At 35.4% G+C, this 21,660-nt stretch overlaps 1 protein-coding gene across 2 annotated transcripts; it reads left to right on the forward strand.

The window, feature by feature from the left end:
* The first annotated feature begins 17,572 nt into the window (after positions 1–17,572).
* LOC120165253 lies at positions 17,573–21,660 on the forward strand. 2 transcript variants are annotated; one of them, XM_039174810.1, is made up of 6 exons: positions 17,573–17,909; positions 18,127–18,233; positions 18,647–18,823; positions 19,168–21,032; positions 21,232–21,382; positions 21,486–21,660. In XM_039174810.1, the coding sequence occupies exons 1-5, from the start codon at positions 17,737–17,739 to the stop codon at positions 21,379–21,381; spliced, it is 2,472 nt and encodes an 823-aa protein (XP_039030741.1). In that variant the 5' UTR covers positions 17,573–17,736; the 3' UTR covers position 21,382; positions 21,486–21,660. The 2 variants fall into 2 exon arrangements, with proteins under 2 accessions (XP_039030741.1, XP_039030740.1); XM_039174809.1 differs by lacking the exon at positions 21,486–21,660 and having other exon boundaries at positions 21,232–21,477.

Genomic DNA, 21,660 nt, shown 5'->3' on the forward strand with positions numbered 1-21,660 from the left:
AAAAACAGGAACAAAGAAATCGGAAAATGACAAGTGAAAGAGTAAATGAGCCATTATTAGGTTTTTTTCATGATCCTCCAATACAAGTCTTTTCTAAGACAAAATTGGCCCAATATCATAGATGGATTAATTATTTAGTCCAATATTATATCAAATATTCTATTTTAGAAATTACGATATTTGTTACGACATAGAATTCGTCACATGAGCACAAAGAATTTTAATAAAATATATTTTATTAAAATTTATCACTTCGACATAATAAATTCTAATAAAATTATATATATTTTTTAAATTTATCACTTCAACTTGATGAGTTTGAATAAAAAAATTATTATTTGGACAAACTTGTCATGAGGATGCGACGAGTTTGCCTTGCACTGTGACATTTGTCATAGATCTCAAATTAATTTTTGAGATGACCTAATAAGCCAATTTTTTTACTTGTTTGACCGATTGGACCAATTTTGGGTTTTTTGGCAATAGGACAACGTAAAAAAATTTGCAAAATAGACCACAAACACTTTTATTTTGGGATCTACGATATTTTCTACAGTGCATGGAACTCGTCACTGAAGTGACGAGTTAAATAAAAAATATTTTTTATTCAATATTTTTAAATTCAATGTGATAAATTTTAATAAAAATTATATTTTATTAAAACTCGTCATCTCGAGACAACGAGTTTCAGCTCCACTATAACATTTGTCGTATTCTTCAAAATAAAAATCTGGATGTCCTAATAGGCTAAATAAAAAACCCGGAATCCCTAATGGGCCAACCGCCCCCCAATTTTGTCTCCTTTCTATTCCTATAAATTGGGCTGCATCTTCAACTGCTTAAAGATGTTAAAATTTATATTTTTGCGTAATTAATTTTAAATAAAAATAAGATGTTACCCATTTATATTATGTAAATTTATTATTTTTATATAAAAATATAATCATTATATTAATTTAAATAATTACTTGAGCTTAAATTAACTTATTTTATTTTTATTGAAATTAAAAAAATAATATTATTACATAAAGCTTTAATCTCATTCACCCATTTAAATTCATCCAATTATAATATTTAATATAAAATTAATGAATTTCATAATAAATAGAGATAATTCCACATAATACAAATTTTCAGAAATAAACTTTTTTTATTGTTTTTATCATTTTTACAATTTTAATCAATTTTATCCCTGCTTATATAACTTGTCAGTTACATTTAAAAACTAAAATCAGAATGGACTATTTTTTAAGTTGAAATGATACTGAATTTTAATAAAATATAATATAATATAATTTTAATAATACAACTAATCAAAGAGATAATGTTAAAAACTATATATACAAAAAAATCAAACAAAAAATAAAATAAAATTTAAAAGCGTAAAAACGAAACCTTCTTTTGAATATGACGTGTATTATTTATAATAATTCAGTAAAACGAAAAAATGTATTATTTATAATAATTCAGTAAAAACAAAACCTTCTTTTGAATATGACGTGTATTATTTATAATAATTCAATAAAAAAAATTTCTATCAAATATGACATGTATTATTTATAATAAATTCCGTAATTGATTGAAGAGAATTCAACTGATTATTTTTTACCTGGTGCGTAACATGCGTCCCATTGGCATTGAAGCAAATAAAAGCTTAGCATCTGTGACATTCAGGCTGATGGTGTCTGCTTACTCACATTTGTCGGGTATTTAATATCTATACAAATTGGACAACCACTTATGATGCTAATCCTTTAAACACACCTAATTATTATCCTACAAATAATATTCCTATCAAAAGTTGGGCACGCCATTATGTAAAATAACATGAAGATTTCATTTATTAATGTACAAATTAATTAAGTATTAATTTAATTATATATCATCATTTGACTATTTTTTTAACTAATCTAAAGTATTTATAAGTTGTAATATTTGTTTTAAAAACTCTTAATCATTTAACAATAAATGCTTAAATACCCTATAGTTTTTAGTGCTCGAACCAAAGACCTCTAGAAATGACAATCATTCATTTAATCACTGAAGTAGCTTGATTCGTGTATCGCAATTTGATTAATTAAAAAGTGTGATTACTATGGATATTATACAAAGTTATTTATTATGTTAAATATACCATAATTCCAAAAGTTTGTACTAAAGGCTTAAGCTCCATCTAGTATGGGACGGTGAGCTACCCGGTCCACCAAGCAATTTCGGTGGAGGGTACGGGTTGAAATGGTGGCTTTTGTTTTCTAGTCTTATATGTACAATAATTAATTAAGTACTACAGATTTCATTACTAAACTTTGATTACGTTTCTATCTTAATTATTAAATTTTAAAATATTTTAATTTAATCACTCAATTTTGACGTTAGTCTATTTTAGATATTTTTGTTTGATATGACATTTAGGATTGAAAATAACCTTTTAAGTTTTTTTTCCAACGCTAAAACATTTTTTTAAATTGTAACGGTAGAGGAATATAAAAGAAAGACGGATGATCTAACAATGATTGAATCATATGAACCATAGATCATAATTATTTTCTTTAAATTTTTTATTCAAGTTTTACAATTTTTGAAATAGATTTTTTAAAAACATAATCTGATAAAATGATTGGAGATATTAAGAAATTATTAAAAATAGGGTTTTGTTTTCACTCTACCTTTTGGTATGCCATTTTATTCTACCTATGTGGGCACGTCCTCTGGTTTTTCCAGTCGTCTAGTTTTGCTAGTAATTTTTTTCTTTTCCTGTGTTTCCTCGTTTTCAATGGTTTCTTAGTTTTTTTGGCCTGTAAAAGAGGCGCTATGGGGATCTAGATCGAGATTTGAGTGTGCTAAACTTGGGTGAAGAGGAAGATGAAGTCTTAGTTTTGACGCAATCTGGAAACAATACACCGATCTCTTTTGACCATTGTTTTGTTGGGAGGTTTTTGTTAGCCTCGATGATTAATTTCCAGGCAAAGCCACTTTTGCCAATGTCTGGCACCCTATTGGGGTTATCTCAATAACGGAATTAGGAGAAGTGATGTATCTATTTCATCTCTTTCACATGGTCGATGTGGACAGAATCGAACAAGGTGTCCCCGGTATTTAATTCACACTTATTGGTGATGCACCGGCTACAACCAGGGGAAAATCCGACGCTGTAAAATTATTTACTAAAAACTTTCGTGTTATTGTTAATAATGTTCCAGTGGGTTTTGTCTCAAAACAGGTATAGAAACAATTAGGTATTTTTTGGGTGATTCCTGGAGTATGATGCAAGTGTAGTTACACTTGGATTTGAGGATGCTTGTGGATTCGATCTGCTCTGGATGTTCAGAAGTCTCTAAAACGGAGGAAAAAATTTGCGTTGCCGAGCGGGTCCTCCACCTATGTTATAATCCAGTATGAAAAGTTGACGCTTTTCTGTTTCTTGAGTGGGATGTTAGGCCATAGGGAAAATTTTTGCCTTTGGAGGGTGTTACAGGAAAAGGCGATATTGGTCCCACAGTGGTACGTTTCCTTAATGTTGCGGAAGACGGCTATCGGATAGAGCAAAATCGCAACTGATAATTTGAGAAAATAAAAATGAAGATAAAAGAAACACAAAATTTACGTGGACAACCCCTAAAAATTTAGGGTAAAAACCACGGGCAACGGTAGAAGAATTTCACTATGAGAAAATAAGAATTACAACCTCTCTCGATCTACCAATGAGAAAACAATGATAATTCTCTCTCGATAAAAAGGAGAAAACAACTCTCAAGAAACTTTCTAAAATCTCTCTAGTATTGGAAGAAAGCTAGAACGCTTTGGGATGATTTTGAAGCTAAACGAGCTAGGGTATTTATAGTTGAAACTTAAGGACTAATCTTGAAAATACCCTAAAGTACAATGACTAAATGTGAGATTGTACCATTTCCAAAAAATCAATAATTTCAGCCACCTAATTGCATGTGCACCAAAAGTTTCATTGTCTTCAACTCTCCACCGAAATGTTGCCATCAATTTGGCCATTTGCATATTAAGTTGACTTTTCAACAATCTCCCACTTGAAGATTTGATTGGAACAATCATATCTTCACATCATTCTTTCTACCTTGTACCTTTCATGTTGCTTACGTTTCTGACAAGCCACAGGAGGATCGACACAGGTAAATTTATCAGCATTGATTGCCTTCGTCATGAAATATGCTATGTTGTCTTTGGTATGGATCTTCTGCATATCTACCGTTCATTCTTCCACTTTTCACGAATGAAATGGTACTGAACTCGTATGTGCTTAGTCCTTGAATGAAATGCTGGATTCCTTGCTAGATGCAAGGCACTTTGACTGTCACAAAACAGAGAGACATACTCTTGATTGTGCCCAAGCTCCTCCAATAGCATCTTCAACCAAATTGCTTCTTTACTGGCTTGTGTAGCTGCTACATATTCTGACTCTGTTGTGGACGTAGCCACAACTGACTGCAATTTTGAAACCCAGCTTCCAGCTCCACCAGCAATTTTGAACACATATCCTGTAGTAGATTTGCTTTTATCCAAATCCCCTGCATAGTCAGAATCTACATAACCATTGATTAGTAAGTTTGATCCTCCGTAACATAATGCAATATTTGAGGTCCCTTTGATGTATCTGAGGATCCTCTTTACAATATTCCAATGCTCTTTGCCTGGATTCGCCATGTACCGACTAACCACTCCCACTGCTTGTGCAATGTCTAGTCTTGTGCATATCATAGCGAACATTAAACTTCCCACTGCTGATGCATACGGTACTCGAGACATATCCATCATCTCTTCTTCACTGCTAGGACTCATACTGGAGGATAATTTGAAGTTAATAGGAAGAGGGGTAGAAATTGGCTTACAATCTTGCATGCTAAATCGTGACAAGATTTTCTTCAAGTAATTCTTTTGTGAAAGCCAAATCTTCCTATTACTTCTGTCTCGGTGAATTTGTATCCCTAGAATCTTGTTTGCTGATCCCAAGTCCTTCATTTCAAATTCCCTAGCCAGTTGTGCCTTCAATTCTTCAATATGATCTTTGTTGGGTCCTGCAACCAACATGTCATCCACATACAACAACAATATAACAAAATCGTTATCACCAGACCTCTTGAAATAAGCACAAGGGTCTGCATTAAGTCTATTGTATCCAAGGCACATAATGAAGGAATCAATCTCTTATAGCAACACCTCGGCTCCTGCTTTAGACCGTACAGAGATTTGTTCAACCTGCAAACCAAGTTCTTCTTTTCTTTTTCTTCAAAACCTTTAGGCTGGAGCATATAAATTTCTTCTTCAAGATTTCTATGAAGAAAAGTTGGTTTAACATCTAGCTGCTCTAGATGTAAGTCCAATGTAGCACACATTGCCAAAACTACTCGAACTGTTGTTAGTCGAACCACAGGAGAAAATATTTCATTGAAATCAATACCTTCTTTTTGAGCATATCTTTTGACCACCAGTCTTGCACGATACCTCTCCACTTGATCGTCACCATTTCGCTTGATTTTGAAAACCCATTTGTTACCAATTGGCTTCCTTCCTTGTGGTAGTGGCACAAGGTCCCATGTATTATTTTTATGAAGGGCTTCGATTTCTTCTTGCATCGCCATCATCCACAGTGAAACATCTGAGCTGTGTATTGCCTCCTGGTATGTTGATGGCTCACCGTCCTCTGTTAAAAGGCAGTATGCAATATTACCTTCTATAACATAATCTGAGTGCCAATTGGGACGTCTTCTCACACGATCTGATTGATGAGTTGTTGGAGTTTCAGAACTCTCTGGTTCTTGTTCATCATGTGCTGGTTCTGCTTCAGAAGAATCTCCTTGTTCAAACTCCTTTTCCACATTTATCTGTGTAGTCTCTGACTTTTCAGTGCTATCACCGTCTTCTTTTCTTTGTAGTTTATCCTCTACAAAGATAACATCCCTGCTGATGATCACTTTGCGGGCAGTGGGATCCCACAAGCGATACCTCTTGACTCCATCAGCATACCCCAAGAATTTGCATTTCCTGGATTTTGGATCCAGCTTTGATATTTATTGGGAGTTGTACATCACGTACACAATACTTCCAAATATATGGAGGTTTGAATAATCAGCTGGTTTACCAGTCCACATCTCAATTGGTGTCTTCAGCTCTATTGCAGTTGATGGAGCTCGATTTACCAAATAACAGGCGGTATTGACTGCTTCTACCCAGAATGATTTTTCTAGGCCTGCGTCCCTCAACATTTCTTGTTCTTTCTAACAAGGTTCTGTTCATCCGCTCTGCCACTCCATTTTGTTGAGGAGTGTTCGCCACTGTGAACTGTCTTTTGATGCCTTCTTTCTTGCAAAAGTCATCAAATTATTCGCTTGTGTATTCTCCTCCATTATCTGTTCTGAAACACTTGATCTTATTTCCATAATCAAGTTCCACCCGCGCTTTGAAGTTTTTGAAAGTTGAAAACACGCCTGACTTCTTCTTAATAGGGTGCACCCAACATCTCCTGGAGTAGTCATCAATAAATGAGACAAAGTATTTTGCTCCACCTAGGGATGTTACTGGTGCTTGCCATACGTCAGAGTGAACCAATTCTAGAACACTTTTGCCTCTAGAATTTGATGTGTTGAATTTCAACCGGTGCTGCTTAATTGTTATGAAATGCTCACACAAAGTAAGTGATACCTTTGTTAAGCCTGGAAGTAGCTTTTGCTCCACAAGGACTTTCATTCCTTGTTCTGACATGTGTCCAAGTTTCTTATGCCATAGCATTGCAGAATCTGAACTACATGAGGCAACAGAGGCTTCTGCTTCTAACAATGTCTTTCCCTTCAGCATGTACAAGTTTGCAGCTATCTTTTCACCTTTCAGCACCACAAGCACTCCACGGAACACCTTCATGATTCCTTTCCGTGTTTCAATCTTGCTAGCATTATTATCCAACAATCCGTAGGATAATAAATTTTTCTTCAGACCTTTCACGTATCGCACATCTCGTACAACTTTAATTGTTCCATCATACATCTTCAATTTGATGGTTCCCACACTAACGATATCTAAGGCATGATCATTGCAACTATACACAGATCCTCCTGAGACAGGTTCATAATGATGGAACCATTCTCTTCTTGAGGTCATGTGATATGTCGCTCCCGAATCAATGAGCCATATATCTGCAAATCTTTTTCTGCCTTCCACGGTGGTTGACGCTTCACAGAATAGAGCATCTCCATCATCTGAAGTGTTTGCGATATTGCCTTGTGGATTGGAGTTTTTATTTAGACTCCAACAATCCTTCTTTAAGTGACCCTTCTTTTCACAGTGGTAGCACTTTAAATTCTTCTTGCTCCTCGACTTCGATCTACCATGTTTATGAATGCTACTTTGGCCACGTTCTGTTGATCTCCCTCTCATCGTTGTCAACGCTTCTGCTTGTTGCAGATTTACTTGTCTGTCTTCCTTGTTCTTGCGCCGATTTTCTTCTTATAGAATAGCAGCTGCAACGTCATCGAAGACTAGACTGGTGACATTACTGTTTGTCAAGTTGATGATGAGTTGATCGTACGAATCCGGTAGACTTTGAAGTAGAAGTTCAACACATTCTTGTTCTCCTATTTTACAGCTTAAGGATGTAAGCTGAGAAAATAAGGTGTTCAGTGTATTTAAGTGTTCCGTCACTGAAGTAGATTCTGGCATACGGAGAGTGTACAATTTCCTCTTAAGGAAAATTTTATTGTGCAGCGATGTGGCCTCGTACAATTTGATGAGATGATCCCATATCTCTTTAGATGTCTTCTTCTCCTCGATGCTTGACAATACTTCATCTGCTAATGCTAGATGAAAATTTGCCATAGCATTCCCGTCCATCTCGTTCCATTTGATGTCATCTGCGAAATCCACCGGCCTTTCATTGATAGCCGCTAAACACCCGTCTTTCCTTAGAATGGCCTTCATCTTCAATTTCCACAATGAGAAATTTCTCCCATTGAATTTTTCAATATCAAATTTCGTTGCCATAGCTTCTTTTACGGATAGCTCCCACTATTTCACTATCGTGAATAGTTCTCTGGAACCTTCAAAGAATGGGTAATAACTTCTTATTTTCGTATGTTGGAGGATCCACCTTTTGGTGGCAACCACAAAGACAATAAGCAGATATTACACACTCTAATCTACCTCTGATACCAATTGTTACGGAAGACGGCTATCGGATAGAGCAAAATCGCAACTGATAATTTGAGAAAATAAAAATGAAGATAAAAGAAATACAAAATTTACGTGGAAAAACCCTAAAAATTTAGGGTAAAAACCACGGGAAATGGTAGAAAAATTTCACTATGAGAAAATAGGAATTACAACCTCTCTCGATCTACCAAGGAGAAAACAATGATAATTCTCTCTCGATAAAAAGGAGAAAACAACTCTCAAGAAACTCTCTAAAATCTCTCTAGTATTGGAAGAAAGCTAGAATGCTTTGGGATGATTTTGAAGCTAAATGAGCTAGGGTATTTATAGTTGAAACTTAAGGACTAATCTTGAAAATACCCTAAAGTACAATGACTAAATGTGAGATTGTACCATTTCCAAAAAATCAATAATTTCAGCCACCTAATTGCATGTGCATCGAAAGTTTCATTGTCTTCAACTCTCCACCGAAATGTTGCCATCAATTTGGCCATTTGCATATTAAGTTAACTTTTCAACACTTACGGGGAACCAATAAGAACTAGGGGAGTCGGAACTAGTATGTGGTTTAAGGATGAAGTGGGAGGGAGTTTGGTTAAATCAGATGTTGTTAATGTGAATGCTATGACAATGGAAGACTCGACTAAGTCGGGGGAGCCTCGGCTAAAGAGTTAGTATAAAAGGCTTTTTCTATGGATGGTTTGAACAATAGCTCTGGGTGAGGGATAAATGTGATTATGGTGGGAGCGAAAGAAGAAAAACCTTTGGAGCATTTTGACAATACAAAAAGACAATGGAGTAGTCCAGTTGCTTTTATTGCTCTAGGAGAAAAAGTCGCTTAAAATTTGAATTTATCGGCAGACTTGCATATCTGGGCCAGTCGGTCGCAATGAAGCTCATAAGCTAGAATATTCAGGGTTTAGAGTGACCTCGAGCAATTAATCATCTCCATAATTTGCTACAGGACGTCAACCCGACTGAAATTTTCTAATGGAGATGAAATTACATCACTTACGTATGGAGAAAGTCCCTAAGAAGTGTGGTTTTGTTAACATAATTGATGTGGATTCGAGAGGAAGTTCTGAGGGGCTTTGTTTGGCCTGACGTAATTCATATGTAGTGTCCTTAAGGTCTTTTTTGGACTATCACATTGATGTGGTTTTTTCTGATGATTCAGAGTGCAGAAGGGATTAATGGGATCTTCGTAGTAGTCTGAATGATTGTCATGATCTTCCTTGGCTTGTCGATGGAGATTTCAATGAGATTCTCTATACTCATGAGAAAAAGGGTGGTTTATTTCGCAGTGATCGACAGATGCAAGAGTTTTGTTGTGCTTTAGAGGATTGTAATTTAATGGATATTGGCTTTGTTGAATCTTGGTTTACTTGGGAAAGAGATAGAATGGATGCAATAAACATTCGAGAGCGCCTTGATAGAGGAGTGGCGACTGATATTTGGAGGTATTGTTTTTGAATTTTAAATCGTCTCATCTTATTCATTTGATGTATGATCATTGCTGCTGTTGTTGAATACGAACTCTTTCAATGATACAAGTAAATGATGAAATTTTGTTTTTATTCTCTTGACTATTGGAGGATTCTTGCGAGGCGGAAGTTGTTAAGCTATGGAATGAGGCTGAGGGGATGCTAACTACAAAGCTTTAGCATGTTAGTCAGGGACTAGATGCGTGGTTTCGACGTATTTGTAGAGATAGGAAGGTTATTTCTCATGATCTTCGTAGGAGGTTGGGGGAGTTAGTTGGGTTAGATCCCATTGATGATGTTTTGGGAGAGATGATCGATGTGAAATTACAATTGAATCTAGATATGGATAAATCAGAACTTTATTGGGAGAAATGAGTTAGAGCTAACTGGCTACGTAATGGGGACAATAACACTGCCTTTTTTCATATACATGCTTTGAGTAGGAAAAGGCATAATCACATTGATTACTTGGAGAACGAAATGGGCGACCGTTTTGAGGGGAATGTTGAGATGGGCTCGCTTGCCCGTGCTTATTTTATGGAGTTATTTTCTTCATCCGCTACTGATATTGATGATGAGATTTTGAATGGCATTCATCAGAGTATTTCGTAGGAGATGAACACAAATTTGGGTAGACCGTTTTCAAGGGAGGATGTTTATACTGCAGTAAAATCCATGAGCTCGTTGAAAGCCTCAGGTGATGATGGTTTGGGTGCACTGTTCTACCAACGTTTTTGGCACATTATTGGTGCGGAGGTTGCAGATTTCTATATAGGTATCCTTAATGGTCAACATGACATGAATTTGGTTAATCGAACTCATATTGTATTGATTCCGAAAGTATCCAACCCGTCTAGGTTGTCCCAGTTTTGCCCTATCAGTTTGTGCAATGTGTTTTTCAAGATTATGTCGAATATGCTGGTGAATTAAATGCAGAGCTTTCTAGATGTTTGCATCGATGAGTCTCAGAGCACTTTTGTTCCGAGTCGTCTAATTTTGGATAACATCTTTTTGTCCTATAAAGTTTTGCACTCTTTCATTAGAAAGCGGGAAGGTAGGAAATGTTACTTTAAACTAAACTTGATATGAGTAAGGCCTATGGTAGAGTGGAGTGGAGTTTTATTTAGGTAATTATGTTGAAAATGGGCTTCTCGATGAACTAGATTGATATGGTTCGGAGATGTGTGACTTCAATAACTTATGCTGTTGTGATAAATGGCTCAGTGGGTGAGGGCTTTATCCATTCTAGAGGATTACATCAGGGTGATCCTCTAAGTCCCTATTTGTTCCTAATTTTTAGTGAAGGCTTATCTTCCTTGTTGCGCAAAGTTACTAGTAGGGAAAACTTTCGAGGAATAAAGCAAATAGATATGCTCCATCGATAACTCATTTGTTGTTTGCAGATGATAACCTTATTTTTGGTAAAGCAAATGCAAGGAAAACTAATATGATTAAGGACATACTTAGACGTTATGAGAAGTTTTCTGGACAACTGATAAATTTTGGCAGGTTCGAGTTATTTTTCAATTTTATCGTGCACAATGACAACCGAAATGACATGCACAATATTTCAGTTATCAAATTCCTCTAACCCGGAGAAGTATTGGGGTCTTTCGGCGATTGTAGGTCGGAGTAAGAGGGTGGCATTTACTTATTTAAAGGACCGTTTTTGTTCGCGCACTTACAGTTGGAGTACTAAATGCTTGTCCCAAGAGGGAAGGAAGTGTTTATTAAATCCGTCCTGCAAGCCCTTCCCTTTATGCTGTGAATTGTTTCCTCATTTCGAAAAGTGTGTGCAAAGATATGAAGAGTATTATGGTGAAATTCTGGTGGCAGAAATCAGAGACGAGACGGGGTATTCACTGGTGTACGTGGAATCGACTTTTTCAACTGAAGACTGTTAGGATCGAAGAGGCTCAATTAAACAACTGAAAAAATGTACAAGGGGGTAAACTGGCAAAGATTGTTTAGGGAGTAAGGATAAGGAAATGATAGACAATTTTGCACAGCGATTTATAGTGGTTCGACTTCTTAATTAAGTCTACCTCCACTACCTTAGCTTTTCACTAAGGATTTTCCAACAAATCCACTAATTTTTTATTTCTTTTTCAATGATCAAGAGTAACATTTCACTTGGCTAAACTAGAACCAATCCATTTTACAAAAGGTAAAAATAAGTAAACAATAAAATCTCTAAAAGGCAAGGTGTTTACAAAATAAAGATCACAAGAACAAAATATTTACAAGAGATTATGAATAAATAGTGAAAAGTTTTTCTATTGTGCTTGATTGCTTGGATAGGTGTTCTAACCCTTCTTCAAGTGACTTGAACTTGTATTTATATGTTTGAATGAGTTTGTATTCGTTTCTAGCCGTTCGGAGTGATTTGGAGCCGTTAGGGATGTTTTCTCTGCAAAATAAACTGCCCAGTAAAGAGGGTATCAGTACTCCTATAGGAAGTATCGATACTATCTTTGTTATTTTTAAATAAAACTATTCGTTGGGCCTAACGTATCGATACTAAGCTTATGATATCGATACTACTATGTAAAGTATTATCGGTACCTCTTTGGGTACCGGTACCATTTTTGCATTTTGGAATTTGAGAAATGATGGTAATATCGATACTACCTTGAGATTATCGATACTTCTTTTACCTTTGATATCGGTACCACGTGAACAATATCGATACTGTTCATATATTATCAATACTATAAAAACAGCTACGTACTTGAAAATCTGTTTTGTGCTCAAATTTACTTTTAATAGCTTTGAATTATTTTTAAAACTTTGAATAAATTCAATTCAAGTCCAAAAACATTTTTCCTTAATTTGTTATATCAAAATATAGTTTAACAATCTTCCTTTTTTGATATAACAAAACATTTGAAAAATTATTTTTGGCAAAACTCCCTCTTAATAAAATATTTAATGAAAAATATACAAATTGTTGGAAAATGTTCAGCTCCTTTTTTTCATTGAAAAATTGAATTTTTCAAACTCATACTTCTCTCATTTTTGTTATATAAAAAATAATTCAATTTTAAAGTTCAAAAAACATTGGAGAGTAACTGATAAATTTTATCATAAAATCATTTAAAAATCAAAAGCTCCTCCTAAAAATTGCATTCCAAACAAAAAATTAACTTTAAAAGCTTGACACTTAAACAAATTAAATTGAATTTCACAAAGAATAACAAATATGTTAGTAGCACATGAAATTCAATATATCCAAGTATAATAAACTTTATACATACCAATTGTTGAAATTAAGTTCATGTGCATAAAACTATCCAAAAATGTTATGCATTCAAAAATTTTGATATCAATTGTTAGAGAGATATCATTTGCATTTTAAACCACATGCATAAACATTTAAATTTAGGTCAAAAATTAAAATTTGTAAAATCAAAGCATTTTAAAAATTTGATATCAATTGTTAGAGATATATCATTTGCATTTAAAACCAATTTTGACCAAAATTCATTACGATGAACTAAAAATCATGAAAAATAATTAAAACTTTAAAATGTTCATCATAAAACTTTTTCAACATACATGAGATGAAAAACAATGCATAATCATATAAGATCAAAACTCATGCATGCTTAACTAAATGAGCAACCAAATAATAAAAAAAACATTAAGCTTAGAGGTTACACATTCCTTTTCAAGTGTTCCTAGAGCATTTGAATATCTTCATTTTCATTATCATTGCTCCCACACACATACAAGAGACATTAAGTAGATATTGGTATCCAAATTGTTTTGGATCCTTGGACGTTAGTTTCAATGCCCCTTGTTCCCTTTGGAACCCATACTTGTCTAATTTTGAAAGATTTTCTTTTCTTTATAGGACAAGCATGTTCCATGTGATCATGAAAATTGCAATGTGAGCATTTTGCCATTTTTAAACATAATAAGTTGTTTTTAGAAATTAATTATTTTTCTTTTGTTAAGCTTTCAAGTTTAACTTTCAAATCAAAATTTTCTTTTTCTAAATCATTGATTTTGACTTTTGAAATTTCTAAATAATTTTTCAAAGTTTCATTTTGATTTTCAAAATCAACTTTGGCTTTCAAAATCAAATCATTTTCAACTTTATATTTTGAAATTAATTTCTTATATTTGGAATTCATGGTCCCAAATTCCAAATACAACTCATTATAAGCATCTTTTAACTCATCAAAAGAATGTGAATTTAATTCATTTAAGTTAGAAGATCCCTTGGACTCTTCATGAGCCATTAGAGACACCACCTTTGTTGGTTATTCTTTATTGTCTCCATAGATTTCCTCGAGCTTATTCCAAAGCTCCTTGGCATTCGAGCAAGAAGAAACTCCTTTCGGGACCAAATGCACAAAACAATGTGCAGAACCTTGGCATTTTGTTGAGATTTATTCCATTCTTGGTCACTCCACTTCTTCGTATTTTTCGTTGGAGAAGAGTATCCATTCTCGAGCATCTCCCATGCATCAAGATCATTGGATTAGATAAATAACTTCATTACTTTCTTCCAATGACAGTAATTTGCTCCATTGAAATGTGGAGGCTTGTTGATCGATTGTGAGTCTTCCATGTAGAACGAGCTGGATGTGGAAGTCATCTTCTCGGTTGCTTCGGGAATTGGTAGAACTTCTTCAAGGATCGTCTCAAGGTGGTTAAACCTTCTAATGAGTTAAGCTATGATACCAATTGTTAGGATCGAAGAGGCTCAATTGAACAACCGAAAAAATATGTACAAGGGGGTGAATTGGCAATATTGTTTAGGGAGTAAGGAGAAAGAAATGATAGACAATTTTGCATAGCGATTTATAGTGGTTCGACTTCTCAACTAAGTCTACCTCCTCTACCTTAGCTCCTCACTAAGCATTTTCCAACAAATCCACTAATTTGTTCTTTCTTTTTCAATGATCAATAGTAACATTTACAAACTCCCTAGTTTTTCACTTGGCTAAACTAGAACTAATCCCCTTTAAAAAATGGTAAAAAGAAGTAAACAATAAAACCTCTACAAGGTAGGGTGTTTACAAAATAAAGCTCATTAGAACAAAATATTTACAAGCCAATAGGAATAAATAATAAAAAGCTCTTCTCTTGTGTTTGATTGCTTGGATAGGTGTTCTAAACTTTCTTCAAGTGTCTTGAACTTGTATTTATATGTTGGAATGAGTTGGTGGTCGTTTCTAGCCATTGGGGATGTTTTCTCTACAAAATAAATTGTCCAGTATATAGGGTATCAGTACTCCTATAGGGAGTATAGGTACTACCTTTGTCATTTTTAAATAAAACTAGCAGTTACTAGCCGTTTGGCCTAACGGTATCGATACTAAGCCTATGGTATCGATACTACTATGTAAAGTAGTATCGGTACCCCTTTGGGTATCAGTACCATTTTTACATTATGGAATTTGAGTAATGCTGGTAGTATCGATATTACCTTGAGAGTATCGATACTTCTCTTACCTTTTGTATTTGTACCACATGAACAATATCAGTATTGTTCATATAGTATCGATACTATAAGAACAATATCGGTACTACATACATGAAAATCAATTTTGTGCTCAAATTTAATTTTAATGGACTTTGAATTATTTTTAAAATTTTTGAAAACTTTGAATAAATTCATCAAGTCAAAAAATATTTTTCCTTAATTTGTTATATCAAAATATAGTTCAACAAAGACTTTTGGGGGGCTTGAGGTTTCGGGATATGGCAAAGTTCAACGTCGCTCTACTTGCAAAATAAGGTTGACGGTTAATTCATAATCCTAGCTCATTGGTTAGTCGTATACTTAAGGCAAAATATTTTACTCACATTGATTTTCTGTCCGCTCGTCTTGGTTCTCAGTCGTCATACATATGGCAGTATCTGGAGTACTAGAGGGTTGTTGGAGTTGGGACTTAAATAGCTAGTGGGAACATGTACCTCCATTTATATTTGAAATGACTACTGGTTACCGGGCTTTGAATTGAGACAGATTGCTTCTCCATGGGCGGCAAATGTCAAGTGTGTTTCGGACCTAATTAATGATCATAATCATGAATGGGATGTAGCTCGTATTTCTACTTTATCTAGCGAGAAAGAGGCGCAGAGTATTCTCAGTATACCACTTACAGTTTTTTGTAATTTAGATTGTCGGGTTTGGTGCAAAGATAGTAGTGGTGTTTACAGAGTTAGAAGTGGTTATAAATTGTTACTTTCATCGAATAATGTTTCTGTTGCTACTAGGTACGTGTATTCGCAGTTGTGGGATTGCGTGTGCCAAAGAAAAATCAGATTGCAAGTGTGGAGATTTCTACAAAATTTCATCCCCACGAAATACAAATTATTCAATAGAAGATTGATCAATGACTCGTTATGTCTGCTTTGTAATATTTACGTGGAGACGAGTGCTCACACCATTCGTGATTGCCATTTCGCTGCTTCTATTTGGAATTTACTTCACATACAGTGGCCCATGCAAATTTCTGGTTATGACTTTAATGATTGGTTTAATTGGTTGATTATGCAGCATAACATTGAGCGAAGAACAAAAATAGTCATGGGAATTTGGAGTATTTGGTATGCTAGAAATAGATACTGCCATGTGAGGAAAGTGACCAGACCTGAGGAGTTATTTACGCTTATTTGGGCTCAATGTCACGATTATGCTCTGGCAAATGCTTGTATTCGTGGCCCTTCTTGCACCATCTCAGTTCGGATGTCTCTCCTACCGGTTGATATCATTAAAATTAACACAGATGCAAGTTTCTCGCAATCACAATAGAATAGATGGTCAGGGATTTTTGCTGGAAACTCAATGGGCTTACTAATGGGAGCATGCATAAAGAAAATGAAGCACCTTACCTCAGCGTTTGGAGTTGAAGCCACAGCTGTGTTGCATGCCATTACTTTTGCTCAGGTTATGGTCTTCTGTCTAGTGCTGATTAAAGGAGACTCCAAGACTGTCATCAAGAAGCTTTCCTCTGAGTCATCGAATTTTCAGAAATCGGGGCGATCATTGCTGAGATTCGAGGTCAAGCAAGGAGTTTGCATGCTTGTTCCTTCCGTTTCATACCTAGAGATGGTAACCGAGTGGCGCACTTTCTGGCGTCAGAGGTTTCACTTGGAGATGTTGATCAGTACTGGATTGAGGAAGCGCCTAAGGGGGTAGAGATGTTAGCCGTGGAGGACTGTCGATGGCTAGACCCCCTTAATCCCTTTCCACGTTAGTTGTGCTTGGTTAAGGATCGATTTCTATTCTTCTTTTCTCTTCCTGCGCGGAACTTTCATCATTTTATCTTCCGTGACTTGTAGGAGAGTGAAATGTCGTTCGTTTGCTTGCCCTCTGTGAGAGGGCTCTCTTTTCTCTTTTTATTTTGCTTTAATCGCTTGTAGCTAGAACCCTTTAGCTTCTTTCTTGTTTGTTTTGTTTTCCCAGACTGTTGTAAGCCTTTGGTTTTCCCACGTATTGCTTTATTTTTCTTGTGGAATAAAGTGCCAACATTTCATGTTAAAAAATATAAAAAAAATGACAAAATAATTGAAGATATTAAATAAAAATAAAACTCTAAAAATTTTAAAGTTATTGGAAAGATAATAAAATAAAAATAAAATGAGAAAACTTCCATATAAGTAGAATAAGAGCCATGCCACCAAGAAAAACAAGTGACGACACTGTTATTTTTTATTTAACGTTCAATTGATAAAAAAATAATATAATTTAAAAATTAAATGATTAAATTGAAAATTTTGAAAGTTAAATAACCAAAGCAAGAATATAATTAAAATTAAGTGATGAAAAACGTAATCTACTCAAATAAATAAATAGAACTTAGATTTAACGAGGGGACTTTGCGTTGGTTAACAAGTAAAGTAATAAACAAACAAACTTGCTATTTCATGTCCCACTTTTCAATTATTTTTTTTTCTTTTCCTCTCTAAAATGGGGAAAAGAGAAAGAAATTGGTCATTCAAATGCTGGTTATTGCTCCAAGAAAACAATTCATTTTTTGTTTCAATGATTTTGGTCTCCCAAATCCAGGTGTAAACGGTTTCTCTTTTTTGTCTAATTGTTTTGTGTTTTTGATCGCAAGAAATGAGCAAAGACATTGCAAAGGAAGAAGCGCCGTCGTCTTCCGGAGTTGCTCCGTCTGAAAGTCCTACTTTTGCTAGTCTTAGAGGCGTCCAGTGGCGTATCAATCTCGGAATTTTACCTCGTTCATCTTCAATTGATGATCTTCGAAGGGTAACAGCTGATTCTCGCAGAAGGTTACCCTTTCATCTTTTCCTTTATTTTTCATTTTTTAAATAAGAAAAATTTAGCACCAGAGTGAGGAATTATAATTTTGAGCTTCTTTTTATTGTACATATTACCAAAGCTCGATCCTTTTTTATATGATTTCTATAATTTTAAATATGTTTTACATTTTTTGAAATTAAAAACTAGCTGCTGTAGCCTCAAACCTCTGATTTTATGGGAATTCAGATATGCTGGTTTGAGAAGGCAACTGCTAGTGGATCCACACGTTCCCAAGAATGGAGCAAGCAATCCCCCCAATCCTGTTATGGATAATCCACTCTCACAAAACCCAGGTAATTGTAATTTCTCTGCTTTATTTTGTTGCATTTCTTTGATTTTTCGTTCACTAGTGGTTAGATAGTTGCATTGTTGATCCATCAGTTTTTGTTTGATCTAGTACTATTGTTTGTACCTTGTTGTCTTATCTTGATGGATGCTGAATTTGTGTGGACAGTGTTTATTGGTTCAGTCTCAGCTGCATAAAAAGGAGGCAAATCTTTTTTTTTCCTCTTATTATGCCCTATCCTGATTGGTTGTTTTTCAAGTCATGAATTGCAACTTTTTTTTCGGTGAAAAATTAGACCGGCCTAAATGGATTGGGATATTGTTCTATGAGAAAATTTATTGTGGTTTCACCCTGTTTTATGATTTTAGGTTTTTTTTTCATTTGATCTATATTTAAGCCAATAACTAATTCTTCATGCAGACAGCACCTGGAGTCGATTCTTTCGGAATGCTGAAATGGAAAAAATGGTTAACCAGGATTTATCACGATTATATCCGGAGCACGAAAGCTACTTCCTGACGCCTGGTTGCCAGGGAATGCTGAGACGAATATTGTTACTGTGGTGCCTTAGACACCCGGAGTGCAGTTATAGACAAGGTATTTTGTTAACCGCTTTGCACACGTGTTATTTTTTTCATGTTACCTCATTGTATATTTTGAATAATGAAAGGAGCAATGCTTGCAATACTAAATATTGACTGTGTTTTCAAGGGTTTGAATCCTAATGTTTAAGACATAGTTTTATGGTTGTGGTTATGTTTGGTGAAGGCTGGTAGGAGTTGGTAATTCAAATTTATTTTGTAGTAGGCAAAGGCAATGGAAAATCACTGCATTTGGAACACGATATCCTGGGTTTACTAACTTTTAACTCTTTACTATTATTAATATGTGAGGCATCAAGCTGTCTCTTTATCTGTTTCTCTTTCTTTTTGTATTTGTAGGAATGCATGAACTCTTGGCTCCTCTTATGTATGTTCTTCATATTGACATTGAGAGTCTCTCAGAAGTGCGGAAGCTATATGAAGACCAGTTTATTGAAAAATTTGATGGATTCCCATTTGAAGAAAATGGTGACGCTTACAATTTTGATTTTAAAAAGTTTTCAGATTCTTTGGAAGATGAGATTGGATCTCAAGGAAACGCAAAGAAAGTTTGCAGTCTTAATGATCTTGATCCCGAGATACAGGCCATTGTCTTGCTAAGTGATGCTTATGGAGCTGAAGGTGAACTTGGTATTGTCTTGTCTGAGAAATTTATGGAACATGATGCCTACTGTATGTTTGATGCTCTGATGACTGGTGCACGAGGTTCAGTTGCTATGGCAGATTTTTTTGCTTCCTCTCCTGCAGCTGAGTTCCAAAGTGGCTTGCCCCCTGTCATTGAAGCCTCAGCTGCACTATATCATTTACTGTCAATCGTCGATTCTTCTCTGCATACTCATCTTGTTGAGCTTGGTGTTGAACCACAGTATTTTGCACTTCGATGGTTGCGGGTTTTATTTGGACGGGAATTTTCACTTCAAAATCTCTTAGTTATATGGGATGAGATTTTCTCAGAAGATAATAGCCCACTTAATAAAGTTTCTAAGGACAGTGACTATTTCAGTTTTAAACTAGAGGATTCATTCCGTGGAGGATTAATTGCTGCTATGGCAGTCTCTATGATACTTTCTCTGAGATCTTCCTTGCTTGCCACTGAAACTGCAACTTCTTGTCTTCAGAGACTCTTGAAATTTCCGGAGAGTATAAATCTGAAAAAACTTATGGAGAAGGCAAAGTCACTGCAAATTCTTGCATTGGAATCTAACAAAGCGCCGTTTTCGTCTGCATTTGGTGGAGTTTATAAGTGCAAAAAATCGCCAACGAACAGTCTCAATGTTCCATCTGGCTTAGGATCTCTAAAAAACAATCGAAGCCTGCTGCCTGACAGATACTGGGAAGAAAAGTGGAGAGTACAGCACAAGGCAGAGGAACTAAGGCAAAATAGTTTAGGGAAGCATCCTCCAAGTGGGAAAAAGAGATGGGTTGAAAGAATAAAGTTTCGCCTAAGTAGAACTGAATCTGCCCCATCACCTGCAAGAAATGAAAAATGCAAAAAGGAGCATCATTCTATTAGGCGTTGTCTGCTTGAAGATTTGACTAAGCAGCTCGGCTTGGAGGATGTTGCTGAAAACGGAGGTTGTTTCGAGGATTCTAATTTAGAGGACCATCATTCTGTAGAGGTTCAGGGGGAAGGACAAAATTCTGCTAACAAAGGGTCTATTGCCACGATAGATGATAGATGCGAGAATGGAAGTGGAGCTGTTGTAAGTGAAGAGAAATCTTTTTTTCCTGACCCTCCAATCCCTCCTGGTTGTAGCATTAATGACCATGAAATTTACTCCGAAAAGAGTAGTCCTGCATCAAATTTATCCGTAGATGATAATGGTGATCCCCGGGGGAGAAGCCCAGGAGATTTACCGCATCGAGTTTCCCTTCCTTCCGATGATGTCTCTCATAGTCCTCTGCATGAGAATGAATCTTCAGGGAAGACCTCATCTACGAAAGAGAGAAGGAATCTTTCAGGTAAATTCCAGTGGTTTCGAAAGTATGGACGAAGCAATGTCAACGAGGAGACATCCGATAAACATGGAGGTATCAATGAGGCTGCAAAACCTCCAGTTCATGACAGCAAGTGCAGTACAGCAGACTCATCTGTTGCCGGTACTTCTTGTAACTCGCATCCCACCGGCAAAGGGGATACTATGGACCAGAATATGATGGGAACATTGAAGAATCTTGGGCAGGCTATGCTCGAACACATCCAGGTAATATTCTGGTGATTTTAACTGTTCCATTCCAATCTTTAAACCGTTGAAGGAAAATATTAACAGGTGAATAGAACAGTCTGAGGATAGAATCTAAAGAAAATGGAATCTAAAGAAACACAAACCCGAAACATTAGTTATATGAAGCTTGGTGATTTCTTTATTTAGAATCACTGAATGGTCGTGTTTTGATTGGCAGGTTCTGGAGTCAGTTTTCCAGCAAAATCAAGGTCAAGTAGGATCATTGGACAATTCATCTAGAAACATCCTAGTTGGAAAAGAACAAGTTACAGCCATTACATCTCTCAAGGAGCTTCGGAAGATGAGCAATCTTTTATCAGAGATGTGAGGTATTTTTGTTTCTTTCTCCATTTAATGTAACCTGCATATACTTATGTAATTACCATTTTTTGATGCTAATAAAACAAATTTTGTTGGTTTCATGATTTCTAGACTCTTGTATGTATCATAATCGAAGTCTGTCAGTGTGAGAGAATCAAGGGTGTACACACTTTTCTGTCGTGACTTGTTGCAATTTCTTTGAAGTTTTACGAGGAAATCAAGCTGCGACAATTTTACTAATTTTCTGGTAAGTTTATAAATTCGAAGCCCAATTTAGAATGGTGTT

The sequence above is a fragment of the Hibiscus syriacus genome, unplaced genomic scaffold (assembly GCF_006381635.1).
Source record: "Hibiscus syriacus cultivar Baekdansim isolate YM2019G1 unplaced genomic scaffold, ASM638163v2 tig00111582_pilon, whole genome shotgun sequence".
Taxonomy (NCBI): Eukaryota; Viridiplantae; Streptophyta; class Magnoliopsida; order Malvales; family Malvaceae; genus Hibiscus; species Hibiscus syriacus.

Bases quoted from the DNA above. Each gene is read 5' to 3' on its own strand.
- LOC120165253 (XM_039174810.1), top strand. From the start codon at position 17,737: ATGAGCAAAGACATTGCAAAGGAAGAAGCGCCGTCGTCTTCCGGAGTT. The intron at 17,910-18,126 runs GTTACCCTTTCA...ATGGGAATTCAG, and splicing joins ACAGCTGATTCTCGCAGAAG to ATATGCTGGTTTGAGAAGGC. The intron at 21,033-21,231 runs GTAATATTCTGG...TTTGATTGGCAG, and splicing joins CTATGCTCGAACACATCCAG to GTTCTGGAGTCAGTTTTCCA.